General features: G+C 51.6%; 2 protein-coding genes across 9 annotated transcripts in view; one reads left to right on the top strand and one right to left on the bottom strand.

The window, feature by feature from the left end:
- Nucleotides 1-24,782, bottom strand: part of LOC144892419 (uncharacterized) — a 748,105-nt gene that overhangs the window by 223,358 nt on the left and 499,965 nt on the right. The gene's annotated exons all lie outside the window — the stretch shown is intronic.
- The window catches only part of LOC137426758 (uncharacterized), a 72,862-nt gene continuing 61,631 nt past the window's right edge, over nt 13,552-24,782 (top strand). For 6 of the 8 annotated variants that reach the window (XM_078779053.1, XM_078779050.1, XM_078779047.1 and 3 more), the window contains exon 1: nt 13,637-13,723. Coding sequence is in view for 2 of the 8 variants with exons in the window: in XM_078779052.1 (XP_078635178.1) it covers nt 15,035-15,476; nt 16,139-16,339 (643 nt within the window). In the remaining 6 variants the exon portion in view is untranslated. Of the gene's footprint in view, nt 13,724-15,031; nt 15,477-16,138; nt 16,340-24,782 lie in introns of all 8 variants that reach the window. The other 2 variants (XM_078779052.1, XM_068115606.2) reach the window with 2 other exon arrangements.

The following is a 24,782-nucleotide window of genomic DNA, read 5'->3' as shown; positions in this document are numbered from 1 at the left end:
CCATTCCTGCTTGAGTTTATTTCCTGCAGGTTGAAGCTTTCCTGGCGTGATCGTGTGAGGTAAAAGCTTACCGCTTCTTCTTCCTCTTTCTTTCCTCCCCCGCGCATATATATATAGTCAAATCCACCATTGATCATCGCCTCAAAGTAGATGATTGCCATTCGTGATTTCCCCGTATTAACCGAGGGGAATCACACGACAATACTAAAGGCAAAATGATAAATGGTGACGCTACCCATTCACTGGTTTGTTCATATCTCAATGCAATCATGATTTTGAGTTTCCACCTGAACGATGCCGTTTTATTCATCCAAAGATGGGTGAGAACTTTTACCAATTTCTCAATAAAATTCTGTTGTTATGATTTTGATTTTAAATTTGTACAAAGTGTTTTATATCTGCTCTTTAGTCTGTATTGGTTAGCACGTCAGATCGGTCTATATCCGTTTACCTCACGAGTGTTTGTAACATTGTATTTTGTTATATTTGTAGAAATTATGTGTGTGATCTCCTACTCGGGCGCGGTGAAACAGAGGTTAGATGCTTGCTGAGAATCCTCCGTCTCCGTCATGAGATTGAAGGAGCTGGGGCTCCCACGTCGATCAGAAGAATGGACGCGACAAAAAGCTGGAATTCATCCGAGTTGCTTTAATCAAACCAAACACTCAGGCACTCTGAAAAGCCCGTTTATCGGGCAGCAATATATATACATATTATCCCGGAGCGTTTGCCCAGGAAAGGCGAGAGGGGGCATGGCCCAGCGTCCTGGCTGCGGCCTGGCAAGTTGAGGGCGAGCCTGCCCGGGCATGCCCGGGCATGCCCGGGCGTCCTGGACGAGCCCGGCATGGTGATCGCTCCGCGTCCTTGATAGGTGCAAGGCGATTGTGAAAACCCAGCGGTAGCCGCTACACACGTCCCCCCAGAATCGACTTGCACCGGCAGGGTCAATTTGAGGGGGGTCCTGATGACCTGGCCGAAGCGACCCCTGGCAGGTCGTGGGAGGGGGTCCGGTGTGGTGGTGGGCGGTCGAGTGGGGGGCACCGTGGACGGGGGGCGGCCTCGCCGCAGCGGAAGGGCCACCCGTGGTGGGTGGTCGACGTCCACGTGCGCCGGCTTGAGGCGGTCCACCGCAATCCGGTCCGACCTGCCGCCGATGTCGATGACGAACGACTTGTCGTCCCGTCGCAGCACCCGGAAGGGCCCGTCGTACGGCGGCCGGAGTGGCCCCCGATGTGCGTCGTGACGCACAAAAACATACTCCGCTGTGCGAAGTGCTGGGGGGACGTAGGACTGGGGGTCACCGTGGTGGGATGTTGGCACGGGGGCAAACCGTCGGGCGGCCTCCTGCAGGTCCGAGCGCTGGTGAGCTGCGGACCAGGGACTGGTAGCGTCGGGCACGAATTCGCCCGGGACGCGTAACGCCTGGCCATAGAACCGTTCGGCGGTGGATGCCTGGAGGTTCTCCTTGGGGGCCGTGCGGAGGCCCAAAAGGACCCACGGCAGCCGGTCGGCCCAACCGCCGTCTTGAAGGCCGGCCATGAGCGCGGCCTTCATGGAGCGGTGGAATCGCTCGCACAACCCGTTTGCTTGGGGGTGGTAGGCCGTAGTACGGTGGAGCTTGACCCCCAGGTTGCGGGCGACCGCACCCCACAGCTCGGAGGTGAACTGTGGTCCGCGGTCTGACGAGATGTCCGCCGGTGCGCCGAAGCGGGCGACCCAGGTGGCGATGAAAGCCTGCGCCACGTCGGCGGTGGTGGTGGAGATGAGGGGAATGGCCTCCGGCCACCTGGTGGTCCTGTCCACCATGGTGAGCAGGTGTGTGAACCCCCGTGACGGGGGGAGGGGGCCCACCAGATCCACGTTGACGTGGTCGAAACGTCGTTCGGGCACGGTGAAAGGTGCCAGCGGGGCCTGGGTGTGTCGGTGGACCTTGGCCCGTTGGCAGGCCATGCAGGTGCTGGTCCAATCGCGGACGTCCCGACGAAGGCTGTGCCAGACGAATCGCGCCGACACCAGCTTCTGGGAAGCTTTCCGGCCCGGGTGGGAAAGGCCGTGGAGGGAGGCGAAGATGCGGCGTTGCCAGGTGACGGGCACGATGGGGCGAGGCTGGCCTTGGGAGACATCGCAGAGCAGGACAGTGTCCGCGAAGGGGATGTCGGCCAGGCGGAGGCCCGTGTCCGCCGCCCGGAGGGCTTGCACCGTGGTGTCGGTGGTTTGGTCCGCCGCCATAAGCACAAAGTCCACGCCCAGATGGACCGCGTTCGCGCTGGCCCGGGAAAGACAGTCGGCCACGGCGTTGTTTTTGCCGGCGACGTGCCGTATGTCCATGGTAAACTCCGACACGGCGGAGAGGTGGCGCTGTTGGCGGGCCGGCCACGGCTCTGTGACCTTGGCCATGGCGTAAACCAACGGCTTGTGGTCGACGAACGCCGTGAAAGGTCGGCCCTCCAGGAGGTGGCGGAAATGGCGGACGGCCAGGTGTAGACCGAGGAGCTCCCGGTCAAACGTGCTGTATTTGAGCTCGTTCGGCCAAAGCGGCCGGCTGAAAAAAGCGAGTGGCTGCCAAACCCCGTTCACCCATTGCTCATGTACGGCGCCCACCGCGTAGTCGGAGGCATCCGTGGTGAGGGCGATGGGAGCGTTGAGCACCGGGTGAGCGAGCAGTGTTGCGTCGGTGAGGGCCCGCTTTGAGCTTTGGAAGGCCGCATCCATTGCTGCAGACCAGGCGATGTCGTGCTTGGCCGGCTTGCCCCGGAGGGCTTCGTAGAGGGGCCGCATGAGTTGAGCAGCGCGGGGCACGAAGCGGTGATAAAAATTCACCATTCCCAGGAATTCCTGCAGGGCCTTTATGGTGCGGGGACGCGGGAACGTGGTGATGGCCTCGACCTTGGTTGGCAGCGGCACGGCCCCGTTCTTGGTGATGTGGTGGCCCAAAAAATCAACGGCTGTCGTGCCGAAGTGGCATTTGGCCGGGTTGACGATGAGGCCGTGCTCGCTGAGGCGCCCGAACAGTGTTCGGAGGTGGAGGAGGTGCTCGGCCCGGGACGTGCTGACGACGAGGATGTCGTCCAGGTAAACGAAAAGGAACGGCAGGTCACGCAGCACGCCGTCCATCAAGCGCTGGAACGCCTGAGCCGCGTTCTTGAGACCAAACGGCATCCGCAAGAATTCGAATAAGCCGAACGGCGTGATGACTGCCGTTTTAGGGACGTCGGCTGCCCTGACAGGTACCTGGTGATATCCCCGTATGAGATCAATTTTCGAAAAAATGACCCGTCCCGCCAGACGGGCGGAGAAGTCTTGGATATGCGGGATCGGGTACCTGTCGGGGGTGGTAGCGTCATTGAGACGGCGGTAGTCGCCACACGGGTGCCATCCACCCCCCAGCTTTGGCACGATGTGCAGTGGCGAGGCCCACGCGCTATCGGAGCGCCGCACGATGCCGAGGTGTTCCAACGCGTCGAATTCGGCCTTCGCCACGGCGAGCTTGGCTGGGTCGAGGCGGCGGGCCCTGGCGTAGACCGGCGGGCCCGTGGTTGGTATGTGGTGCTCGATCCCATGCCGTACTGCGACGGCCGAAAACCTCGGCCGCGTGAGGGCCGGGAACTCCGTGAGCAGGCGAGCAAACTCATTCGCCGCCGGGACGGCGCATGCCAGCTCGGTCGGCGCGGAGCTGCTCAATGTGCATACCAGGGAGCTGAAGGTTTCGGCGTTGATTAAATGACGCCGTTGGACGTCCACCAGCAGTCCGTGTGTGCAGAGGAAGTCGGCGCCTAGCAGAGCCATGGGCACGTTTGCGGTTACAAACGTCCAAGCAAAGCGTTGGCCGCCGAAGCAGAGGGTGACGTTGCGTGGGCCGAAGGTGCGGATGGTCGATCCGTTGGCCGCAACCAAGGAGGGGCCGCAAACCGCGGACTGCCTGTCCTGGTCAGAGGCGGGTATGACGCTCAGTTGGGCGCCGGTGTCGCACAGGAAGCACCGTCCGGACGCTTTATCCGTGATGAACAGTAAGTTGCCCGTGTGGCTGGCGCTCATGGCTGGTAATGAACGCCGGCCCGGCCGTTTCCCGGCCTGCCGAAGGTGCACGGGGGTCGGCATGTCCGGGCCTTCTGTCCGAACCTGGCATGATAGTAACACCACGCTTGGTCAGGTGGAGGCCCCGGTCGTCGTGCTGGAGGTGGTCGGCTCGGTGTAGCGGCCACCAATTGCGTCGGCAGTTCGGTCGTCGACCGTGCCGGGTGCTCGGGCGCCATGAGTGTTGCGTCGGACGGCGGTGGGTCCCATGTCGCCGCTGCGATGCGCTGACCTGCGGCGGAGATCTTGTCGGCTTCTCTGGCAAGGGCCCGGGGATCTGTGATCGTCGTGCTTGCCAGGGCGAGGCGTACCGGGTTAGGCAGCTGACGGAGGAACAGCTCCCGGAACAGGAATGCCGGAGAGTGCTCGCCGAGCAGTGAAAGCATGTAGTCCATTCGCTCGGAAGGGCACGTGTCGCCGAGCTCGGGCAGGTCGAGCAGGCGCCGTGCGCGTTCTGCCGATGGGAGGGCGAAAGCGTCGAGGAGAAGCTTCTTAATCGCGCCGTATTTTTCAGCGGCTGGCGGGCTCTCGAGGAGGCTCAGGGCGCGGGCCGCGGTGGCCGAACCGAGCGCTGCTACCACATGGTGGAAGCGGGTGTCGTCGGCCGTGATGCCTCGCAGGGCGAACAGGGAATCCGCCTGTGCGAACCAAACCGCCGCGTGAGCCTCCCAGAAGGTAGGCAGTTTAAGGGCGACTGCCGTGTCCATGTCGGTAGGTCACCAATGAAGGAGCTGGGGCTCCCACGTCGATCGGAAGAATGGACGCGACAAAAAGCTGGAATTCACCCGAGTTGCTTTAATCAAACCAAACACTCAGGCACTCTGAAAAGCTCGTTTATCGGGCAGCAATATATATACATATTGTTGTGGATATGAGAATGTTTTTTTATTTTGTTGTTGTGGTAAAATGTTGTTGTAAAAGGTTGTTGTAAAATATCACCCCTCCTCCCTCCGTTTGTGGTTGTATAAAGGTCAAAGGGCGTTTCCGTAGTTAGTCCATAAAACATATATGCAGGACACGATATATCCTTTCTTTTGACAGTTATATCCTTATTATGTGTATTAGCGTAAGGCTGTGTCTTCCATTAATTGAAATACTCCATTGCACCAGTGAAAGAGAATAGACCCCCTTTCCTTCCCATCCCCAAAAATCTCCCTTTCCCTCCCCTCCAATAACCGCCATTGACCACGAGGCTCGAGTCAGGGAAGAAAGGCGTGTCTCCACCTCGTCAGAGGAGGGGAGGGGCGCGCCCGCCCGTCGTCGTCCGGGGCGGAGCCCGAGGGTCGTGCGACCAGCCAGGGCCGAGGTGAGCGCCCCGATGGGCGTGTCCAAAGCGCCGGGGGCGTGATCGCTGGAGGCGCTATAAAAAGGCGCGCACGGAAGTAAAAGGAGAGGTGGTTGGACAGTTGGTTGGTTGCACAGAGTTGGTTGCGCAGAGTTGGCTGCGCAGGGTTGGTTGCACCGTTGGTCAGAGTTGGTTGCACAGAGTTGGTTGCGGTGAGGAGTCGGTGGTCAGAGTGAGGGACCAAGAAAGAGTGGAGGGTTTGGACCAGACGAGTGGGACAAGGCCTGGCAAGGCAAATGGAGGCGGCAGCAGCAGCGACACCCGGCAGCCGCTTGGGGCCTGGGCGGCGGTTTGGAGCAGGGCCGAAAAGGAACGGCGGCTGCTAAACGCGCCGATCGTGCTGCATGACCCCCCCTTGGACCTCCCTCTCCCTCCAGCCATCCACATCCTGCGATTCCTGCAATTCCCCGCGTGAGTCAGTCTTTTGTTTGTTCTGTCCTGGGATAAGTTAAGCCTGTAGATAAGCTAGTATTTGCACTGTGTCACCTGCGTCTTATGTGTTGTAAATAAACTTGATTGCTCCTTTTTGCTTGTGTGTGTAAATAATAAACCCCATTACTCGTCTGTACGTCTTCTCGTTTTAATTCCTTTTCCTCTTACATTGCGTCGCTTTTGTCTTTTCCCTCATTGAGCAGCTAGGGTGCGATACGGCCAAAGTTCTGGGTGAATCGGGTGAGTTTTGTTAGGTCGCGGTTTTACACCACCGCTCGGTCTATAACATCCAAACCGCGATCTATAACAATATTATCCCGGAGCGTTTGCCCAGGAAAGGCGAGAGGGGACGTGGCCCAGCGTCCTGGCTGCGGCCTGGCAAGTTGAGGGCGAGCCTGCCCGGGCATGCCCGGGCATGCCCGGGCGTCCCGACCGAGGCCTGGCAAGTTGAGCGCGGGCCTGCCCGGGCGTCCTGGACGAGCCCGGCATGGTGATCGCTCCGCGTCCTTGATAGGTGCAAGGCGATTGTGAAAACCCAGCGGTAGCCGCTACAAGATGATGATTTTCCGGAGACTAAAACACCAATACTTCGGAGTGATTCAAGTGGTGGTTTAAAAAAAAATGAATATTTCACCTGCAAAAGGCGATCTAAAATGGCGGAAGAAAAAAATAACCCCGGAAAGTATAAAAGTTCGTCGGGTTGTCGTGAACAGCGAGCGGGTGATGAACTAGAAATCTGCTTATAGTCCCAAAATGAAACCAAAGAACAGTGAAGTACAGCATTTATCCGCTCCATGTAATCACACTCTTTTAGCTCAAACCCCCTCGCGAGCCCATGTAAAACAGCCTCTTCTTCTTACCCTCGTGGGTCCCTCACGTACTCCGAGTTGATTGGTTGTTCCTGGTTTTAAACCACGCCTGCTAGGAGCACGTCACTTCATATTCAAAACGAGAAGTCACTTCATATTTATGGTATAGTATTAATTAGGCCGCCCCTTGCAAAGCAGGAGACGGGGTTTTGTAATCATTTCTGTACGTCTGTCAGTCTGGGACGTAACTTTTCCCCATTTGACCTGTTGTCATCAAATTTTCACCAAACCTCTATTATGATAATACAGCAATGGCAAATTAATAATTTTGTCAAAAGATCAAAAGGTCAAAGGTCAGCATCACATATATTCGTTAATTTTCATTCAATTGACCTAAAATTTCAATTGAATATTTGAGTTTTGTCATCAAATTTTCATCAAAGATTTATTATGATAATACAGAGAAGACAAATTCATAATTTTGTCAAAAGGTCAAAGGTCAGCATCACATATAATCGTTAATTTTCATTCAATTGACCTGAAATTTCAATTGAACATTTGAGTTTTGTCATCAAATTTTCATCAAAGCTTTATTATGATAATACGGAGAAGACAAGTTCATAATTTTGTCAAAAGGTCAAAAGGTCAAAAGTCAGCATCACATATAATCATCAATTTTCATTCAATTGACCTGAAGTTTTATTAATTTGCATATTGGGTCACTGAATTGGTTCACCAATCAAAAGCTAAAATATGTTTTTTAAGAAGAAAAGGTCAAAGGTCAAGGTTGTGTAAAATCACCAATTTCACCGGATTGACCTGAAATTTATAGAATTTGCATATCAGGTTACTGCATTGGGTCACTAATCACGAGGTAGGAGTCAATTGTTTTTTTTTTTAGATCAAAGGGTCAAGATTGCATAAAATCACCAATTTTCACCAATTGACCTGATATTTATAGAATTTGCATATCGGGTCACGGAATTGGTTCACTAATCAAAAGGTAGGAGTCGATTGCTTTTTTTTTTTAGATCAAAAGGTCAAAGGTTGCGTAAAATCACCAATTTTCACCAATTGACCTGATATTTATAGAATTTGCATATCGGGTCACTGAATTGGTTCACTCATCAAAAGGTAGGAGTCGATTGCTTCTTTTTTTTTAGATCAAAAGGTCAAAGGTTGCGTAAAATCACCAATTTCACCGGATTGACCTGAAATTTATAGAATTTGCATATCAGGTTACTACATTGGGTCACTAATCACGAGGTAGGAGTCAATTGTTTGTTTTTTTAGATCAAAGGGTCAAGATTGCGTAAAATCACAAATTTTCACCAATTGACCTGATATTTATAGAATTTGCATATCGGGTCACTGAATTGGTTCACTAATCAAAAGGTAGGAGTCGATTGCTTTTTTTTTTTTAGATCAAAAGGTCAAAGGTTGCGTAAAATCACCAATTTTCACCAATTGACCTTGTAGGAGCTATGCTCCAACGTAAATCGGAAGAATGGACGCGACAAAAAGCTGGATTTCGTCCGAGTTTCTTTATTAACTCAAATCAACTCGGGTACTCTGAAAAGCCCGTTTATTGGGCAGCAATATATATACACATTATCACGGAGCGTTTGCCCGGGAAAGGCGAGAGGGGGCGCGCCCGGGCGTCCCGAACGAGGCCTGGCAAGTCGAGAGCGGGCATGCCCGGGCGTCCTGGACGAGCCCGGCATGGTGATCGCTTCGCGTCCTCGGTAGGTGCAAGGCGATTGTGTATACCCAGCGGTAGCCGCTACACACGTCCCCCCAGAATCGACTTACACCGGCAGGGTCAATTTAAGGGGGGTCCTGATGACCCGGCCGAAGCGACCCCTGGCGGGTCGTGGGGGGGGGGGGGGGTCCGGTGTGGTGGTGGGCGGTCGAGTGGGGGGCACCATGGACGGGGGGCGGCCTCGCCACGGCGGAAGGGCCAACCGTGACGGTTGGTCGATGTCCACATGCGCCAGCTTGAGGCGGTCCACCGCAATCCGGTCCGACCTGCCGCCGATGTCGATGACGAACGACTTGTCGTCTCGTCGCAGGACCCGGAAGGGCCCGTCGTACGGCGGCCGGAGTGGCCCCCGTTGTGCGTCATGACGCACAAAAACGTACTCCGCTGTGCGAAGCGCTGGGGGGACGTAGGACTGGGGGTCACCGTGGTGGGACGTTGGCACGGGGGCAAACCGTCGGGCGGTCTCCTGGAGGTCCGAGCGCTGGTGAGCTGCGGACCAGGGACTGGTAGCGTCGGGCACGAATTTGCCCGGGACGCGTAGCGCCTGGCCGTAGACAAGCTCGGCGGTGGACGCCCGGAGGTCCTCCTTGGGGGCCGTGCGGAGGCCCAAAAGGACCCACGGCAGCCGGTCGGCCCAACCGCCGTCCTGAAGGCCGGCCATGAGCGCGGCCTTCATGGAGCGGTGCAATCGCTCGCACAACCCGTTGGCTTGGGGGTGGTAGGCCGTAGTACAGTGGAGCTTGACCCCCAGGTTGCGGGCGACCGCGCCCCACAGCTCGGAGGTGAACTGTGGTCCGCGGTCCGACGAGATGTCCGCCGGTGCGCCGAAGCGGGCGACCCAGGTGGCGATGAAAGCCTGCGCCACGTCGGCGGTGGTGGTGGAGACGAGGGGAACAGCCTCCGGCCACCTGGTGGTCCTGTCCACCATGGTGAGCAGGTGTGTGAAACCCCGTGATGGGGGGAGGGGGCCCACCAGGTCCACATTGACGTGGTTGAAACGTCGTTTGGGCACGGTGAAAGGTGCCAGCGGGGCCTGGGTGTGTTGGTGGACCTTGGCCTGTTGGCAGGCTGTGCAGGTGATGGTCCAATCGTGGACGTCCCGTCGAAGGCCATGCCAGACGAATCGCGCCGACACCAGCTTCTGGGAAGCTTTCCGGCCCGGGTGGGAAAGGCCGTGGTGGGAGGCGAAGATGCGGCGTTGCCAGGTAATGGGCACGATGGGGCGAGGCTGGCCTTGGGAGACGTCGCAAAGCAGGACAGTGTCCGCGAAGGGGATGTCGGCCAGGCAGAGGCCCGTGTCCGCCGCCCGGAGGGCTTGCACCATGGTGTCGGTGGTTTGGTCCGCCGCCATAAGCGCGAGGTCCACGCCAAGGTGGACCGCGTTCGCGCTGGCCCGGGAAAGACAGTCGGCCACGGCGTTGTCTTTGCCGGCGACGTGCCGGATGTCTGTGGTAAACTCCGACACGGCGGAGAGGTGGCGCTGTTGGCGGGCCGACCACGGCTCCGTGACCTTGGCCATTGCGTAAACCAACGGCTTGTGGTCGACGAACGCCGTGAAGGGTCGGCCCTCCAGGAGGTGGCGGAAATGGCGAACGGCCAGGTGTAGACCGAGGAGCTCACGGTCAAACGTGCTATATTTGAGCTCGTTCGGCCGGAGTTGCCGGCTGGTAAAAGCGAGTGGCTGCCAAACCCCGTTCACCCATTGCTCATGTACGGCGCCCACTGCGTAGTCGGAGGCATCCGTGGTGAGGGCGATGGGAGCGTTGAGCACCGGGTGAGCGAGCAGTGTTGCGTCGGCGAGGGCCCGCTTTGAGCTTTTAAAGGCCGCGTCCATTGCTGCGGACCAGACGACGTCGTGCTTGGCCGGCTTGCCCCAGAGGGCTTCGTAGAGGGGCCGCATGAGTTGAGCAGCGCGGGGCACGAAGCGGTGATAGAAATTCACCATTCCCAGGAATTCCTGCAGGGCCTTTATGGAGCGGGGACGCGGAAACGTGGTGATGGCCTCGACCTTGGTTGGCAGCCGCACGGCCCGTTCTTGGTGATGTGGTGGCCCAAAAAATCAACGGCCGTCGTGCCGAAGTGGCATTTGGCCGGGTTGACGATGAGGCCGTGCTCGCTGAGGCGCCCGAACAGTGTTCGGAGGTGGAGGAGGTGCTCGGGCCGGGACGTGCTGGCGACGAGGATGTCGTCCAGGTAAACGAAGAGGAACGGCAGGTCGCGCAGCACGCCGTCCATCAAGCGCTGGAACGCCTGAGCCGCGTTCTTGAGGCCAAACGGCATTCGCAGGAATTCGAATAAGCCGAACGGAGTGATGACGGCCGTTTTTGGGACGTCGGCCGCCCTGACAGGTACCTGGTGGTATCCCCGTATTAAATCGATCTTTGAAAAAATGACCCGTCCTGCCAAACGGGCGGAGAAGTCTTGGATGTGCGGGATCGGATACCTGTCGGGGGTGGTAGCGTCTTTAAGGCGGCGGTAGTCGCCACATGGGCGCCAGCCGCCCCCTGGTTTTGGGACGATGTGTAGTGGCGAAGCCCACGCGCTATCGGAGCGCCGCACGATGCCGAGGTGTTCCAAAGCGTCGAACTCGGCTTTGGCCACGGCGAGCTTGACTGGGTCGAGGCAGCGGGCTCTGGCGTAGACCGGCGGGCCCATGGTTGGTATGTGGTGCTCGATCCCATGTCGTACTGCGACGGCCGAAAACGTCGGCCGCGTGAGGGCCGGGAACTCCGTGAGCAGGCGAGCAAACTCGTTCGCCGCCGGGAGGGCGCATGCCAGCTCGGTCGGAGCGGAGCTGCTCAATGTGCATGCCAGGGAGCTGAAGGTCTCGGCGTTGATGAGGCGACGCCGTTGGACGTCCACCAGCAGTCCGTGTGCGCAGAGGAAGTCGGCGCCTAGCAGAGCCATGGGCACGCTTGTGGTTACAAAAGTCCAATTAAAGCGTTGGCCGCCGAAGCAGAGGGTGATGTTGCGCGGGCCGAAGGTGCGGATGGCCGATCCGTTGGCCGCAACCAAGGAGGACCCGCAAACCGCGGACTGCCTGTCCTGATCGGAGGCGGGTATGACGCTCAGTTGGGCGCCGGTGTCACACAGGAAGCGCTGTCCGGACGCTTTGTCCCTGATGAAAAGTAAGTTGCCTGTGTGGCCGGCGCTCATGGCTGGTAATGAACGCCGGCCCGGCCGTTTCCCGGCTTGCCGAAGGTGCACGGGGTTGGCATGTCCGGGCCTTCTGTCCGAACCTGGCATGATAATAACACCATGCCTGGTCAGGTGGAGGCCCCGGTCGCCGTGCTGGAGGTGGTCGGCGCAGCGTAGCGGCCGCCAATTGCGTCGGCAGTTCGGTCGTCGACCGTGACGGGTGCTCGGGCGCCATGGGCGTTGCTTCGGACGGCGGTGGGCTCCAGGTCACTTCTCCAATGCGTTGGCCTGCCGCGGAGATCTTGTCGGCTTCCCTGGCGAGGGCGCGGGGATCCGTGATCGTCGTGCTTGCCAGGGCGAGGCGTACCGGGCTAGGCAGCTGACGGAGGAACAGCTCCCTGAACAGGAATGCCGGAGAGTGCTCGCCGAGCAGCGAAAGCATGTAGTCCATTCGCTCGGACGGGCGCGTGTCGCCGAGCTCGGGCAGGTCGAGCAGGCGCCGTGCACGTTCCGCTGATGAGAGGGTGAAAGCGTCGAGGAGGAGCTTTTTAATCGCGTCGTATTTGTCAGCGGCTGGCGGGCTCTCGAGGAGGCTCAGGGCGCGGGCCGCGGTGGCGGAGCCGAGCGCTGCTACCACATGGTGGAAGCGGGTGTCGTCGGCCGTGATGCCTCGCAGGGCGAACTGGGAGTCCGCCTGGGCGAACCAAACCGCCGCGTGAGCCTCCCAGAAGGTAGGCAGTTTGAGGGTAACTGCCGTGTCCATGTCGGGTCACCGATGTAGGAGCTTTGCTCCAACGTAAATCGGAAGAATGGACGCGACAAAAAGCTGGAATTCATCCGAGTTTCTTTATTAACTCAAATCAACTCGGGTACTCTGAAAAGCCCGTTTATCAGGCAGCAATATATATACACATTATCCCGGAGCGTTTGCCCGGGAAAGGCGAGAGGGGGCGTGCCCGGGCGTCCTGGACGAGGCCTGGCAAGTCGAGAGCGGGCATGCCCGGGCGCGCCCGGGCGTCCCGGACGAGGCCTGGCAAGTCGAGAGCGGGCATGCCCGGGCGTCCTGGACGAGCCCGGCATGGTGATCGCTCCGCATCCTCGGTAGGTGCAAGGCGATTGTGTATACCCAGCGGTAGCCGCTACAACCTGATATTTATAGAATTTGCATATCAGGTTATTGAATTGGGTCACTAATCAAAAGGTAGGGGTCGATTGCTTTTTTTTTTAGATCAAAAGGTCAAAGGTTGCGTAAAATCACCAATTTTCACCAATTGACCTGATATTTATAGAATTTGCATATCAGGTCACTGAATTGGTTCACTAATCAAAAGGTCGGAGTCGATTGTTTGTTTTTTTTAGATCAAAATGTCAAAGGCCAAGGTTGCATGTAATCGTAAATTTTCATTTTGTATTTTTTTAAAACTGTTCTTTTAATTTTAACATATAGAAGAAGAAGAAGAAGACGTCTAATTACAAACAGACTTTGCAATTTCAGATACTTTCTAGTTTATCATTCAAATGATGCTGTTGCCTGTTGGGAATGAAAATAAAGAGAGTTTGAGTTTACAGCAGAATAAGGAAATGATGTGTGACTCTGCTTGCAGTTACTTGTATTCGCGAATTTGGCATTTGTAGTTTCGCCAATGACTGCGTGTTTGTTCGTGTTTTATCCTTTTTTGGAGCAAGGACCTCAAATTGCATTTTTACCATTGCTGCTGTGATGGTTATTTCAATTGTTGTCTCCTCTCATTTGCGTCTTTGATTAAGTGTTTTGTGGTGGCTAATTTTCGCAGCCTCACAAGACTATCATCTTCGGTGTACCTGATAAAATTAGCTTTGCGGTTTGTGCACGTTTGTCGACCATGGTGAAGTAGGTAGCAACAGTGTTTCTGTAATGCAGTCGAGTTTTTATGGTGATTCGATTTTACCCTCAAACCTTTGCAAAGTGAAGTTAATATTTTTGTTTTTCGTGGTATTTGCTATTATTTTTTAATCTGAAGAAGACTTGAGGAGGTTTGGTACGAATTAGAGTTATTCCTCGTTTTCTTGGCGAATCTGCTGATCTGCACATTTCCGGTCGTACTTGCTTCTATAACAGTATAAGCATTGTTACGAAGGTCTTTGGCTTTCCTGTGGTACGTGATCGCTTTTTCCACAGTCTCGGTGAGATCCCACTTGTTGTTTTCGAAACGGATGGGATGGGTCACTTCGTTTGAGTTTAAGGCTTCCGCAGGTTAATCACCCGAGGACGATTTACTTTCCGTTTAATGTCTATTTTAAATTCACCAAGTAAGTGGCCATGGTGCTGAACCAAGTGCACAACGAATCGGAACATGAATCAAAAGCCAAAGCTACAGCTTAGCGGAACTTTGGCTCTGAATTTGTCCCGATCACGCATGCGCAGAGAGGAGTGAGATAATAAAAAAATTCACTCTGTCTACCTGTCTGTGAGTCAAACAGAATTGAAAATCATTCCAAACAGGAAATATACTTTTTTTTTTTAAAGACGTCAAAAAGGACACAAAGAACGGGCACGAAGAAATAATGTAACGTGTTAAATAAGGTGGCGTAAAAGGCGCTGCGTCAACGGCGGTAACACCAGGAAATAATTTATTTGTATGACTTCAACCTTTTTTGTTTTGAATAAATTCAATTATATACTTGAACATTGTAGAACACAAATCACCTTCTTTGTACTTCCAAGAATGTCGAGCTAAGCAGCACTGGGACGTGTTAAATAGGGTGGTGTATAAGGGTGTAAGGGTTTAAGATTTCTTCAATAGCGCAAAACTTCTGGATGTTTTAAAGAACTTTAAATCATTGTTGTATTAAAATTAAAGTACAGTATAGGGCCTACACTCGAACAATGCACGAGTTATTGTGTTTCAGGAACTCTCCAGTTGCTTGTTTCGTAATGCACAAATGGCAAAGAGCCAATAGGAACACTTGCCCTTTTGCTCCAAGATGATGGGCCAAGAAATCGCAGCTTCACTTTACCTGCCATAGTGGCTGGAATATTCTTGTAAACTGTCAGCCGTTAAAACCTGTGTTCATCATGACAGTCTTTTCTTTTGTAACACACTCCAGAAAGCTTAATGTGTTATGGACAAAAGAGAAACAAATTACAAAATAAACACAACAAGTAAAGTGTGAAAGTTATTTTCACTTGACATGCTCACGCTATCGAGGATGGATAAGCTACGGATTAATTACTGGTCTTGCTTTGTGTTGGCACCTCCATACAATCACAACAAATATCTCTCACTCGTTGTTTCACAGCGAGGTTTGTACTGACTGCTCTGTGGTGTTTTCTGATATCTCAGTGAAACTTTTGGTAGGTACAAGCAAATTAAGATTAGATTAATGCAGCGCAGAGCAGTCATAAGGATGTGAGATAATGAAGCTTTTATAATGCTGTTTGTGCAACAACAGACAAGAGTAGTGTAATTGAACGTGTTATTTCTTCGGCAGATCATGGATGAAACAAATACCTTTCCAGCCTGGCTGCAAGCTCGAGGCTTGAAATGGGAGACTGCTCAGGCGGTGGTAACCGAGCTGGACATGCAAAGCAAAGGAATATTCATCGCCTGTGCCGAGTCACCGACCATGAGACCAGAACTATTCTCACTAGCTAAGCAGAGGCTTCCTTTTTCGATGTATTCCGAGCTCACGCTTTTCGTAGAATCGCTCTGGAATCTTCAGAGCGTGGGAAGGCCCGTGCTGGTGGAAGTTCTGTACTCTATGCTGAGCGCCATCAGCCTGGAGCTCGCCAGCTGTGCCAAAAAGTTGATCTCCCTGGACGCCGTGGACAGGTCACAGGGAGGACGTCGCATCGAACTCGGAGAGGAGGGAATCAGGATCATGGACATCTGCAGCCTTAACCAGCAACAGGATGAAATGAACTCACCGCCATCTGGTACGTGATGGTATCATAAGAGGGATTTGCGGGTTCCGGCACGTGGCAATATGAAGGGCCACTTCACACGGCGCCTTGGGTGTGTCGGAACCTGCAGCGCAAACCTTTACCATCAATGTTACCTGCCGTTGCAAACGTTTACAAACCCTCCGCCGATTTTTCTTTTCATGTGGGATATTATAATTGGCTCCTTATGTCTGTCACTCTATCTCCTAAACGGTTGGGCAGAAATTCACCAAACAGAGTTGTGATCACTACATGGTAAGAAGGTGCAAGAGCAGTGTCGTTTTTGGCACCGCCCCTGAGGTTGGGTCAAAAGGTCCAATACCGAAAAATGCAATTGAGGACACATTTTTAAACATTGTCTTTTAATGAGACTTTGTATATGCAATCAACATCGGGAGAGGCGTGAAATGTGTAACAATTTTTTGGATTTGACTCCCGGTTCATTCCCCATAGGTGGGGTCACGGGTCAAAACGGGAAAAGTATTTTTTACTCCAAATTTGATATTGGATCCATCCTGGTGGAACTTTTTGTCATCTTTCATATTTGCTATAGGTGGGAACCATTGGGATATGTGATGGCGTGACATCGACTTCGCTCTAGTTTTCTGCTGTTAGTATGATAGCAAGTCATATTATCTGTCCACTTGTTGTGGCAGCATTCGATGACTGTGGTGAGGAAACCGCTGCTGATTTCCTCACAAGCGACGTGGATCCAGAGATGGAAGAAATTGTACAACTACACTCGTGCCCTGCAGAATGTGACGTATCCCTGCAAACGGTGGAGGGGATTCAACAAAATGACGATTATGACGATGATGGTGATGACAAAGTTCTTGAGACAACACTTCCTGAAATTGGTAAGAAACTACACTGCATAGTAGTACAGGAAAAAAACATTTTCTTTAAATGTTACAATTCCAGAAACCTATATTACTGCCATCATACTCACTTTCTTGCAAGTGCAGGAAGTATCCAGCTTTATTGCGACAACAAAGTATATGGCCTGTGCATTGCCTGCGACATTACAAACGGAGGAATTGAAACGAGATCAGAAAAATCACTCATATTTGATCTTTGAGTGAGGATTGCACCACTCTGCCTTGTTATTTCCCATATGTTTGTTGTTCTCCTCTTTTTCCCTTTAAAAGGGGTGAGGTACGATGGCACCAAGCTCCTGCCCTGTTCTGATCATGATCCTCCTCCTCTCCCCTCGGTCCTCAGCCAACTCTCTCCACTCTCCAACCACCCCCACCCATAATGATATCCCACTTCACATAATCCTCCCATCTCAACCGCGGTCTACCTCTTTTCCTCCTACCTTGCTCCCTCACCTATCCACTCTCTTTGCCATTTTCTCTTCCGCCATCCACACCAAATGTCCAGCTCATCTCAGCCGGTATTTTACCAATCTCCCCATCAAGTACATCTGCACACCAATCTCCTCCCTCACTTCATCCATTCTCCTATCCACCCTCTTCACTCCCGTAGTTGTTCTCGCAAACCTGCAGCCTCTGTTGTTATCTCTCTGTCAGTGTCACTGTCTCCAGACAGTAAAGGTAGGCCGGTGTTACGCACGACATCAGAACCTTTCCTTTCAATCTCCTTGAAATCTTTCTGTCTGCCATTACACCCTCCACCTCCTCATGCATTCGCACTCACCTGAATCCCCCTCAGCACCACTGCCTCTCGCTTACCATCCCCGGTCACTGGTCCACCCAGATACTCAAACCTATTTCCTTGTCTGATCTCCTTCAGCTCTAACCTAATATTCATTTATTTTCTCTGCTGCCTGACCCACATCACCTCCATCTTCTCCATGCTCATTTTCAGCCCATGTTTCTCAAATGCCTTCCACTGTCCACCACAACAACCAGATCGTTCTCATCCAACATCCTCCCCAAAATATCTTTCATGTTTACATGCCTGCTTACGAGCTCCATCACCATGATAACCAGGAGTGGGTTGAGAGCGCTTCCCTGCCTCAAACCGATGTTCACATATAATGAGTCAAATGGGGCAGTGACATAACCTCCCTAGTCATTCTTAATCCACCTCCTGAGGCGTTATTTAAACATCATCTTCCGAACAGTTGTGTAGCAAATGACCAATAGTACTGGGATGAGGAAACGTGCATGGTTATTAATTCACAAATATTTATTTGATGTCTTGTGATAACACTGCATGAAATGTTGCAAGAGGCCAGGTGTAATATTTCACCGTTCGTCCTTAAAATGAAGTACAAATTTAGTTGTGGATTCTGCTCTATTGGTTCCGGCCCTCCGGTGGTATTCCATGACGTCCCAGAGTGTTTTGATTATGCTTAAGTCTGGCTCTGGTATGTCTGCTGGAATCTGCTGTAATTTTTAGCTGCGACGAGCAGCTCTATGAGAGGACCGCATTGTTGTTCTTGTTGTTGGGGTGCCTTTTTGAATAGCGCATGCGCATACACTCGGACGTACGTTTGTATGAGGTAAGAACATTGCGTACTAAAATCGCGATTTGTTTGAAGAAACCAGAATAAATGTAGCAACAAAGACAACATGAATGTTTTCATATCAATCTCGTTTCACAGAACTTGACACAAATTTGGTGTAATTATTGAATAGCGCATGTGCATACACTCGGACTTCCCCTACCGACCAATCCCGTTTCAAATTATCCCTCTGCCACCCAGAATTAACATTAAAAACTAACATTAATGAATTAACATTAACATTAACAGAAATAACATTCATGTCCATACATTATATGTAATCAGTTGATGAAGCATGTTGCGTCGCAAAACAAAGGACAACACCAGAACTGAAAGACAAAAAAAGACGCTAGTGCATGCGTATAATTTAATGACTGGTCGAATTTGGTGGCGCATATTGCAACGGATATCCTCATGATTCTACACGCAACGCAGCTGGTGACCACACTGTGGTCATTTTTCTCTTGTTCAATACTTAAGGCATCAAACCATTTCTTAACAGACATCGCAGTATTTGATAAGGTAAAATAAATGACTGAACGAACAGCGAAGCGAAGTTTGTAAGTTTGTAGGAAGGGTGCGGGGGGGAGGAGGCACGGGCTATGTTTGGCCAATTAGTAGACACTTCATGGGCCAGAGTGCATGGTAGGATTCCAACTATCGGTTTGAATGTATTTAGTTCTAAATGAGAAAACACTAGAATGGCACTTGGTAGATCTTCACCGAAATCCGGATCTTCACCAAAATCCAATCAATTCATGATTCATCCTTGTCACTCCCCCAACCTATCCACCAAGTTCCGTCTGAATCTGCCCACACCTTTTCGAGACATCCGGTTCACAGACAAACAAACATGGGTGAAAACGTAATCTCTGTCCACCTTTGGTGGCAAAGGTAAATATATCTGGTAAAAAGATGACCTCCGCTTCCGGTTCCCAGGGTGAGGTTGTTTTCGTCAGAGCTCGTCCACATCGATCAAAGTTGAGTTGTTGTTTTTTTTCCTCAAAGTTAAAGGTCCACAGACACGGAATCTCACTCAAAATGCATTTGATGTCATCCAAATGAGTCTTTTTATGGTGCATTCAAATATGGCATTGATTTTTTGTTATATTCACTCTGAAACATAAAAAATGAAAGAAAACCGAACCACTTGGGAACGCCCCTAAAATTCTGCCCCATACCTCAAAGCCGATGACGTAATCCATGTGACGTCACCTCCAGAACGCAGCTCGCTCGCGAGCATGCTCCACGTGCATTTGCTTGATACAAATCAAACACTTATTTTAACTCCAATTTACATTCTGTTTCCACTTTTAGTGAGAAGTAGGGGTCTGTGAAACCATTCATAAACTTTATTTGGTGCAAATCGGATAATTTTTAGCCGAGTTGCCTCAGACCATGAGTTGTTAATTATTTAATTCACCCATCGTTGAATATGTGCAGGCTACTCCACGGAGCGACCTTGCGGGCTTGTTTTAACTCCAATTTACATTCTGTTTCCACTTTTGGTGAGAAGTAGGGGTCTGTGAAACCATTCATAAACTTTATTTGGTGCAAATCGGATAATTTTTAGCCGAGTTGCCTCAGACCATGACTTGTTAATTATTTAATTCACCCATCGTTGAATATGTGCAGGCTACTCCACGGAGCGACCTTGCGGGCTTGTTTTAACTCCAATTTACATTCTGTTTCCACTTTTGGTGAGAAGTAGGGGTCTGTGAAACCATTCATAAACTTTATTTGGTGCAAATCGGATAATCTTTAGCCGAGTTACCTCAGACCGTGAGTTGTTATTTATATAATTCACAAATAGTTGAATATGTGCAGGCTACTCCACAGAGCGACCTTGCGGGCTTGTTTTAACTCAAATTTACATTCTTTTTCCCCTTTTAGTGAGAAGTAGGGGTCTGTGCAACCTTTCATAAACTTTATTTGGTGCAAATCGGATAATGTTTAGCCGAGATACCTCAGACCGTGAGTTGTTATTTATATAATTCACCCGTAGTTGAATATGTGCAGGCCGCTCCACGGAGTGACCTTGCGGGCTTATCAACGAGGCGAGGCGTGACACACATGTGTCTCAGCATACCTCAGATCAAGATCAAGCAAATCAAAAGTAGAGTACGTACAAATAACACGGAACGGATCGCGGGCCGAAGCATAGCGAATCGAGATGGCATGGACTTCGTTCTGGAGATGACGTCACCGGTCACGTGACCTGCGGTTCGCTGAACTCCACTTTTTTGAGGGGCGGGGCATAGCAAGTTGTGAAAAACACTAAAAATGTTCAAAATATTGGTCTAATTATCCCATTGTTGATTTTAAAAAAGAAACATGGGTGATTTCTTCACTAGGAAGGTCAAGTTAATGTATAAATAACCAGAAACTTTTGAATTACATGGGACCTTTAAGTATTTTGTTTTGCTCTGCATGTGTCCACTATGTTTCTGGTTCAATCGTGTTTTGCATTTCGTGCACAATTGTGCATTAGTCAGTCAGTTTGGTCGTACGTGTTTGGGGCCTGGTTAGCCTCAAGGCCTGCCCAGTCACATCGTAATGTCTTTTGTTATTTACGTTCGATCTCTCTCTGGATTTTTTATTCACCCCCTCCTTTCCCCCTAACCTCTCACCCTTTGTTTGATGTCTTAAATACAAAAAGAAAAAATACGAATAATAATAATTACCTTCTCTCCTCGCGGTCTCCCTCCCCCACCCGCGGACACGGTCTGCCGCTCCATTCCTCTTCCCTCAGATCGGCAGTCTGCAGCCTCCTCACTCTCTGAAGACCTGGACAAAATCAGACTGGTCAAACAAGTGGAACATGTCTTTCAATCCTGACAAATCTCACACTCTTACTATGTCTCTCCGAAAAGATCGACTGGACAACCCTCCCATCTACTTTCTCAACAATCCTCTCCAAGAAGTTCTGTCGCTCAAGCTTTTGGGTCTCACTATCTGCCATGATCTTTCTTGGGAAAACCACATTTCCAAGCTGGCCTCCAAAGCCAGTCGCCGACTGGGCATCCTCCGTCGTGCGAAGTCCTTCCTCGGCACACCTGAGCTCCTCACCACATACAAGGCTTTCATCCGCAGCTCAATGGAATACTGTTCTCCCCTATGGGCCGGTGCTCCTGCCTCACACCTAGCTCGGCTTCACGCTGTTGAAACCAAAGCTTTCAGGATCATTGGAATCTCCTGCGATGAAGCTATCTCTGAGGGCCTTTCACTCTCTCACCGCAGGCAGGGTGGTGGTCTTTCTGTCTTCTACCGACTCCTCTCCGGCCTTGCTCCCCCAGCTCTCTCTGTGCTCTGTCCCCCAAATATTCCTACAGGTCGCACAAGATCTGCCAGCAACCCTCTGATGGTTAAACTGCGGAAATCTCGGCTCTCTGCTCACCTTCACTCTTTCATTCCTCTTTTCTCCCGCCTTTGGAACAAACTCCCACACTCCCTTCAATCCCACTCCTCCCTCCAGGTCTTTAAAACAGCTGTTCACCACCATCTCTTATCTTCCCCCATCCAAAACCTTGATCTTTTCTACCCCCGTTAATACACCCCAAATCCACCTCTTTCAATCCCTGACTTCATTCCTGAAATTCCTTGCAGTGTCAATTTGTTTTATACTGTGTACCCCTTCCCTCCCCCTCCCCCCACCCCCCCTCGCAGCCCTCTCCCTTCCACAGATCTCCCGATGTCCCTGTTCTCCACTGTTGTGCTTGTGTGCTTCCCTCTCTCTCCCCATCTTGTCTCCTCCTCCCTTTATTGTTTTATGTGTCCGCTTATATGTTTTTTGTGTTTTATGTGCTAATGTGTGTTTAATGTGCTAGCTCTTACATCCAGAATCCAGATCCAGCCAATCAGTGGGATCCAAACCATAAACTGTTCAGTCTCGCGGAGGTATGCGCTCTGTCGAGTGCCATTCTAGTCTTCATAATAAAGTGGAATCTTCTCAAAATGATTTTATGGAATATATGTTTTGATGAATAAAATGTATTTCAAAAATGACAAAAATTATGAAGTGCATTTCCAGGAATGTGCCGCTGCATATAGCCCACTGAAGTTGGGGTGAGGAGGTGCTCCCACCAGGGGTGTGGGAGTGCCCGCTGGTGTATCTAATTATTTTCATATTGTTACGTGGTCCTCCCGGTGACTACCTGGTCTCGGTGACCCCCGGACCGTGAGAGGAACTCCGCCAGAAAGATCTATTATGTATGCGCTTTCGTAACGCAATCAATATGAATTTCAATCGATAAGAAACCCCACACCAAGGATCCGGAATAATCAAGGATATATTCCCTGAGCAATCAACAACCATCAACAATCCGCAATAAATATTATAAAGATGTAAACTCATCTACAATAACTCTAAGATGGCCATCTTATACATTCCTCACGTGAGCCCCACTCCCGACTCCCTCCATGGTCAATGTCTCTCAATGTCTCCGTACTCCTGTAGTTCGATCCCCGCACGTGGGCGGTTGAACGGACCCTTCCTGACGTGCTTCCACCGGGCACGTCCCGTACTGGGAACAACGGCTGCAGCGCACACTTCCTGGCCAAGCCAAGCGGGTAAAGCAAAGTGGGCAAAGCAACACGCTGCTTGCCCAGCGCGCGAGGCCCAAGGTGCGACCCGTACGCGGCCTTGTAGACGGTGCGGCGAACTGTGCCGGACGCTTGGTTTCATGCACGAACCCACGGTGACTTGACGTGTCAAAGGGTAGTTACACGTCCCGGTAACTCCTCTCGCCAGACGGGCTTTTAAACGCCGATTCTGTGACGTTGCTCAATAGCGATACCGCTCGCGTCCGAGCTCGGCGAGGAAGAAGAAGATCGTCGCTTCTCTAGGACCTCGTGTCTTTTCTTCTTCCGTTTCCGGTCTCCTTTTTCCCAGAAGGGCTCCTGACCCTTTAATCACAACAACCTTCAATCGACTACACATTAATAAGCAAAGACCTGAATAGTAATTCACATACATTCACATAAATCCGTAACACTCCCCCCCTTCAAGAAAGCAAGTTTGAACCCAGCGAAAACTTTCTTTGCCGGCCAACTTGGATAAACAAACCAGATAACTCACACCCCCAGATCATCAGTTCCCCCCGGGCACAGTTATCACTTAAAAATAAAGCAACAAAATTTCACACAATCCCCGAGATTAATTCCCTCTGGACCAAGCGTCAACCACTTCTAGTTTCTCTTGAATGACGGTTAAGAAGTCAAACAAGGTCAAACAAGTGGAACATGTCTTTCAATCCTGACAAATCTCACACTCTTACTATGTCTCTCCGAAAAGATCGACTGGACAACCCTCCCATCTACTTTCTCAACAATCCTCTCCAAGAAGTTCTGTCGCTCAAGCTTTTGGGTCTCACTATCTGCCATGATCTTTCTTGGGAAAACCACATTTCCAAGCTGGCCTGCAAAGCCAGTCGCCGACTGGGCATCCTCCGTCGTGCGAAGTCCTTCCTAGGCACACCTGAGCTCCTCACCACATACAAGGCTTTCATCCGCAGCTCAATGGAATACTGTTCTCCCCTATGGGCTGGTGCTCCTTCCTCACACCTAGCTCGGCTTCACGCTGTTGAAACCAAAGCTTTCAGAATCATTGGAATCTCCCGCGATGAAGCTATCTCTGAGGGCCTTTCACTCACTCACCGCAGGTAGGTAGGTGGTCTTTCTGTCTTCTACCGACTCCTCTCCGGCCTTGCTCCCCCAGCTCTCTCTGTGCTCTGTCCCCCAAATATTCCTACAGGTCGCACAAGATCTGCCAGCAAGCCTCTGATGGTTAAACTGCCAAAATCTCGACTCTCTGCTCACCTTCACTCCTTCATTCCTCTTTTCTCCCGCCTCTGGAACAAACTCCCACACTCCCTTCAATCCCACTCCTCCCTCCAGGTCTTTAAAACAGCTGTTCACCACCATCTCTTATCTTCCCCCATCCAAAACCTTGATCTTTTCTACCCCCGTTAATTCACCCCAGATCCACCTTGTTTGAAATTCCAACTTCTTTCCTGGAAATCCTGGCAGTGTCCATATGTTTATACCTCTCCCACCCCCCCCCCCCTTCACATGCCTCCCCCCCAAAGCCCTCGCCCTCTCTCAGATCTCTCGATGTCTCCATGTCTCTCGGTCCCTGCTCTCAAATGTTGTGTTTGTGTCCTTCCCCCTCTCTCCCCATCTTGTCTACCGCTCCCGATATTATATGTTTTATGTGTCGGTTTGTCTTTCTGTGTGATTAATGTTCGCTCTTTCACGAGCCTCGATCTTGTATACACAAAAAAAAAAAAAAAAAAAAAGGGGTGGTGCCCAAAGCCCCCAAATTTAAACCTCTCGATAGCACTTTTTCGGGAGGCCCAGCTGAGTATTCCCTACATGGACGCCTTAAGGAATGTGGAGTTCACGGTTAGTCCGGGGAGGAAAGTTCATTACATGGACGCCTTTAAGAACGTGGAGTTCACGGTTAGTCCGTGCAGGAAAGTTCACTACCTGGACGCCTTTAAGAACGTGGCGTTCACGGTTAGTCCGTGTAGGAGCCCCGGCTCGGCGGCTCCCCCCGTATATAGTGCTTCAACTTCTCCAGACTCCTAACAGTTACGGTGGGACCCCTTGTCCCAGCCGTTACCTGACTGGCGGTCTCCTTCTCGGCCAGTGCTCTGACATTCATTCTTTCGGGAGGTGCCGTAACTCTGGGAGCCTCCATAGTAATGTCGGCTGCTGCCAACCCCAAAACTACTGCCAAGTTGTCCTCTTCTGTAGACCTCTCGACGCCTACGAAATGCCTTCCCTACTGTTATGGTCCGACCCTCCAAATCCTTACCATTCCAATT

The sequence above is a fragment of the Myxine glutinosa genome, chromosome 5, assembly GCF_964187855.1.
Source record: "Myxine glutinosa chromosome 5, kmMyxGlut1.1, whole genome shotgun sequence".
In the NCBI taxonomy this organism is placed as follows: Eukaryota; Metazoa; Chordata; class Myxini; order Myxiniformes; family Myxinidae; genus Myxine; species Myxine glutinosa.
The sequence above is the reverse complement of the archived record's forward strand: the minus strand, read 5'-3'. Positions and strand labels throughout refer to the sequence as shown.